At 35.2% G+C, this 5,780-nt stretch overlaps 1 protein-coding gene across 1 annotated transcript in view; it reads left to right on the top strand.

The window, feature by feature from the left end:
* The window catches only part of LOC106472791 (anion exchange protein 3-like), a 23,667-nt gene that overhangs the window by 2,098 nt on the left and 15,789 nt on the right, over nt 1-5,780 (top strand). Inside the window, exons 3-6 of the mRNA XM_022401326.1 lie at nt 392-515; nt 995-1,192; nt 1,873-1,977; nt 5,113-5,305. Of these exons, the coding sequence (XP_022257034.1) occupies nt 392-515; nt 995-1,192; nt 1,873-1,977; nt 5,113-5,305 (620 nt within the window). The remainder of the gene's footprint in view (nt 1-391; nt 516-994; nt 1,193-1,872; nt 1,978-5,112; nt 5,306-5,780) is intronic.

Genomic DNA, 5,780 nt, shown 5'->3' with positions numbered 1-5,780 from the left:
TAACCCGCGACCCTCAGATTGCGAGTCGAGCGCCCTAACAACCTGGCCATGCCTGGCCCGATTCAGTACGTACTGGCTTATCATCACGATCCATTTTAGGCTTATCTCATAAATGTTTGAAATAATACACGTACAAAATAAATGTTTCCAAGGTAAGCTTATTAATTAAGTCACTTACAATTACATTGCTGGGTTTTAAATTATTTTTTTTTGTACTAGTTTAATGACTATTTCCCAATAAAGATAAATCAATAATTATATTACTACTTGTTTACCTTTTAAATTACCCCATTCATTTATTTTGAACCGTTTGTAATGACTGAAATCCATGGATAAACAAAATTAACCGCTTAACATATTTCTAAAATTATCTACTTTGTCTGCTTCACAGGTTAACAAAAATAATTTCTTCAAATGGAAGTTTCATAGCCCCAGATATTGCAGGAGTCCGATCCTTACCTAACTTTTCTTCAGGATTATCTGAAACCCGAATCTCAATCACAGAGGAACCTGAGGTAGGTTAGGCTGGTAAATTGTTTTATATTTATTGAATTAAATTAATATTACGTAGAAATTTTTACGAATCATATCTGTGCTCTGCTCATCACGGGTATCGAAACCCGGATTCTAGAGTTGTAAGTCCGCAGACATACCGCTGTGCCATTGGGGGAGCATTTAGGAACAATAAGGAGGCCTAAAATTGTAGTTTATTGTGAATAAGTCATTTCATTATTCTATTTATTTATTTAGTTGTATATATTTTTGTTTCTTCCCAAACAATGAAATATTGATTCGTCTGTGAAAGTTGCCCATCCTGAATAAATTAATCTAATTTTTTCTCAATATTTTAAAGTTCCGTATTGAATAAATCGTTCAAGATTTGAAGTTATGGACAACTTAATTACAATTACTTAACGGTAAAATTAATTACTTATACTGTAATGTTTTCTTGATTATGTTCATTTCATTATAACCTCGATAACGGTGTTCACAGGCCCAAAAAGAAATTAAACAAATCATACGGAATGCCTCACACGAAGATCTGCCTAAAATGGAATCCACCATTTTACGACGGATTCCGGAAGGTGCAGAAGCAACATCAGTGTTAGTTGGTTCTTTAGATTTTCTGGAAAAACCTGCTGTGGTTTTCGTAAGGTTAGCTGAAGGTCAAGTCCTACCAACTATCACAGAGGTAAGAATTAGCACCATCTACCTCAAATATTTTTGTTTTCGAATTTTCCTGAAAAGCTACACAAAGAGTTATCTCTGTATAAACTATATAGCCATCCACAAGTGTATTTGTTTGTTTTTAAATTTCGCGCCACACGAGGGCTATCTGCGCTAGCCGTCCCTAATTTAGCAGTGTAAGACTAGAGGGAAGGCAACTAGTCATCACCACCCACCGCCAACTCTTGGGCTACGAATAGCGAGACTGACCGTCACATTATAATGCCCCCACAGCTGAAAGGACGAGCATGTCTGGTAGGACGGGGATTCGAACCCGCGACCCTCAGATTGCGAGTCGAGTGCCCTAACCACCTGGCCATGCTGGTTAGTCAACAGCACCTCTTGGACAATTTTTACTTGACCGACTAAGGGCATCCATATTCCCCAACGTGCGGAGCGCACTCTGGTGGCAATAGGACGAAACCACGAACCATCGATTTCACAGTTCGGGTGCGCTAACCACTAAACCACGCCCACCCTACTCTAGAATATATTTTCTAATTATTAATTGTTGTTGTTGCTTTTCAGTTCGCAAGTTTGTATATTAAATGAATCTTATCTTGAGTGCAGACATTTTTAAACTAACTTTTATTGCAAAAATCAATTGATGAATATTTGACTGATTGATGTTGACTTGTGTTTAAGGTTTCCATCCCTGTTCGATTCATATTCATTTTACTGGGACCAAAGAAAACCGACTTGAATTATCACGAGGTTGGCCGTTCTATCTCCACGCTCATGTCGAACACGGTAAGTATAGCCTCAGATATGTTTAACAGTTTTAATTTTCATCAGTTCTACTACAATTTAACAAAATAATTCCGTTTGTAATAAATAAAAAAACTTGTTAAAAATATCGAATTATTTCGTCATAGTGTGTCGTTACAGGACCAATGTTGACCGTCTTAACTTACACAATAGTTGAATCGCGATTATCCACTCGATATTTATCATTCCAGCAGTTCACAAATATGCCATCAAATTTCGACATATCTAGATATTGCTCTACAGTCATGATTTATTTACATACGTACATGTTACAGTATACTGTAGCGAAGATGGTTGATTACAAAAATGAAGGCATGACGGGTAATGTTTCAATGATTGACGTCTTAAAGTAAACCACGTGAACAATACAAATTAAGAGCCTACTTCTGGATACATTCTTGTTCACTTTAGCTGTCAAAGCGGCCTTTTTTTTTTCTTCTGCTCATTAATGTTTACAGTTTGAATACTGTGTGTGTTTTCTTAAAGCAAAGCCACATCTGGCTATCTGCTGTGTTCACCGAGTGGTTTGTTTGTTTGTAGTTATGCACAAAGTTAAACAATTGACTATATGTGCTCTGCCTACCACGGGTATCGAGACATACCGCTGTGCCACTGGAGGGCTCACCGAATGGAATCGAACCCCTGATTTTAGCGTTGCAAATCCGAAGACTTATCATTTTTATTAAATAAAATTTAGGTTGTTTTTTTTATCACTTTCCTTATGAATAAAAACCGGATGGTAATTTTCGCTTACTCGTATTTATTATGGATTTGGCAAATCCCACGAAACTTCGCATCTTCGGACATTCTAATAATTTTCATTTGAGGATCCAGAATTACAGATCTAAAAATTAATGCTTTGTTGTAATTTCTTACACGGGACCAATTAAAAAGTTATAATATATATATCACATTTGGGATGTGTACTCTTAACAATGACTTTCTCTCTTAATGAATAAGTAGCTGTAATTGAATACAAGAATGTTATTATTTAGTTCATTGTGTGACTTAATGATTGTTTAGTTTTCATGACGTTGATTGTTTAAAAAACGTTAGTTGTGACAAGTTTTGTTACGTAGCTCATTTCGACTCGTGCGTTGGGTATGCAGTTCAATTGTTGTGGTATTGTTGAAGTCACGTTACTCGAATCTTCAGTATTTTTCTCGTTGCCTTAAATGAGTATTGTTACATCATAGCGTCTCGTAGTTAGGAGAAAGTTCGAGGCCTCAGTTGGACAATTTATATACATATACATATGTGCGATCAAATGAGCGTAAATCAAGTAAGTTCAGATAGAAATTAAAAGTTAGGTAGTGAAAGAAATCGTGAAGTTAGCCGGTGTGTGAGCCTTAAAGAGTGATTTCTTTTACCAATGTCGTATATTACAAGTAAAAGATATATCAAATAGAACAGTGCTATAAGGAATTTTGAGATATCGTGTTTGAAAAGGGACTTTTTGTCTTTTTATTTATTTATCCAATATTATTACTTGCAATAACTGCAACTAATAAACAACAATTAATTTGGAGATACACTATTTAACTAGCTGGTGTCAACTAGTACTGCTGGAATAAAATTTTTCACAAAATTTATCTAGCCACTGACAACGTCACAAGTACTGTTTTGAAGTATACACTACTTTGAAAACGAATTTTCTTCCAACGTAATAAATATACTTAGGAGGATATTCTACTTCTTGTTTGTTTGTTTGTTTTGTTTTTGAATTTCGCGCAAAGCTAAACGAGGGCTATCTGCGCTAGCCGTCCCTAATTTAGCAGTGTAAGGCTAGAGGGAAAGCAGCTAGTCATCACCACCCGCCGCCAACTCTTGGGCTACTCTTTTACTAACGAATAGTGGGATTGACCGTCACATTATAATGCCCCCACGGCTGAAAGGGCGAGCATGTTTGGTGTGACTGGGATTCGAACCCGCGACCCTCGGATTGTGAGTCGAGCGCCCTAACCATCTGGCCATGCCGGGCCATTCTACTTCTTCAACATGTCTATCTAACTTCTGACAACATATTTTGGAGGATACTCATTCTTCTACAATAACTTTCCTTACCTACTGACAACGCAACAAATATTGTTTTAGAGAATACACTACTTCAACAACGAGTATACTTAGTTGAACACAACTTACCAATACTGTTTTAGAGGACACATTACTTTTACAACGAGTATACCTAGTTGATGACAACTTACCAATATGTTTTAGAGGACACACTACTTTTCAACTTACCAATACTGTTTTAGAGGACACATTACTTTTACAACAAGCCTATTTACACTGGCGTAGCCAGGGGGCATGCGGCCATGGCCCTCCTTTGGCTTGTATTTTAATTTTTCATCAGTTTTTTCCTGCAATTCCTAAATTCGCTATGTAAATCTCACAGTTTTATATTCATTAGCTTCAACGTACATCTAGCTCACTTAAAATCCTATTCACGGTTTCCAAAATGTTGAAAGTAACTAGGCCTAAAAGTTGTCATAAAATCAAGGTAAATGCATATGTTTTTTTTCCTTTCTTTCTTCCACGTTCCTCTTAGTTTTTCCTTTGCTGCTCGAAATCACAGGTGTGTAAAAACATCAATTTACAAGTCGTTGTCCAGTAAGCTTTTCGTTCAACATCCGAACTCACCAGTTTGGGTAGATGATGAGAGGAAAAAGATTCTATGAAACGATATTTATGCATGCAGTATAAAAGTTACAATTTAGGCATTTTGTTTTTTCAACAGTTCGCCGGCTTTCTGTGTTTTATAGTATGATACTGCATATATAACTAGAATTTCATATAATCTTTTGTCTTTCATCATCCACCCCCACTTATGACGAAATGCTTACTGGACAGTGAATTGTGGGAAACAAAAGATAGATCAGAAATGCTGTATTCACACACCTCTGTTTTCGAGACGCAACGGACAAATTAAAAGAATTGTGGGAAAAATATGATCTGCAACTAACCTGTTTTTATAACCGTTTTCGCAATAAGTTTGTCTAGCTTATGATAACTTTTAATAGGTTTTTTGCTTTTCTTCACGAGTGGCGTAATAATCATGTTGCGCTAACATAAGAAAACCTAAGATTTTTTTATTCTGTCGTTATGATCGTATTACAGAATTTCCACGAGGTGGCTTACAAAGCTCAAGAAAGAAATGATATTTTACATGCGATTAACGAGTTTCTGGATGACAGTATTGTGTTGCCACCTGGTGACTGGGAACGAAAGTCTCTATTACCTATTCAGGAAATTAGAAGAAAGAATCAAGAGTTGAGAGAACGAAAGAAGAAGGAAAAGAAAGAAAAGGACGGTAAGACAAATTTATACAATGAAAAATAAATTACCAAATATTTGTTTCAGTTTGAGTTAATGTTTTTTATAGCCAAAAGTTTCTCAATTCCGTTTTATCTCTTAAGTTAATTGATAAAAAACGTTTTTGTTTTGTTTGTAATTAAGCACAAAGCTACACAATCGAAATAAACCGTATTATAAATATGTATTACATCTATGGGGGTTATTTGGTAAAATTTTAAATATATCGGCACTAAAAATAGTAAAACAATATTTTTTTTGTTATACAAGACCTGAAAATCAATGTCTGGCATATTTAAAAATAATTTTGTAAATGAACTGGACTTTAAATTGGGTATACATATAGATAATAAATTAGTGTCTAAATTGCCTAAATTATTTTGTTTTTCATATTGTTAAAAATATATTGTGCATGTATCCCAATTGTATATTACTTTAATATATTCCTGATGTTTTCTTTTTGTAAAAAAAAA

Source organism: Limulus polyphemus, unplaced genomic scaffold, assembly GCF_000517525.1.
Source record: "Limulus polyphemus unplaced genomic scaffold, Limulus_polyphemus-2.1.2 Scaffold5612, whole genome shotgun sequence".
NCBI lineage: Eukaryota > Metazoa > Arthropoda > Merostomata > Xiphosura > Limulidae > Limulus > Limulus polyphemus.
This window is presented reverse-complemented; position numbering and strand designations above follow the sequence as displayed.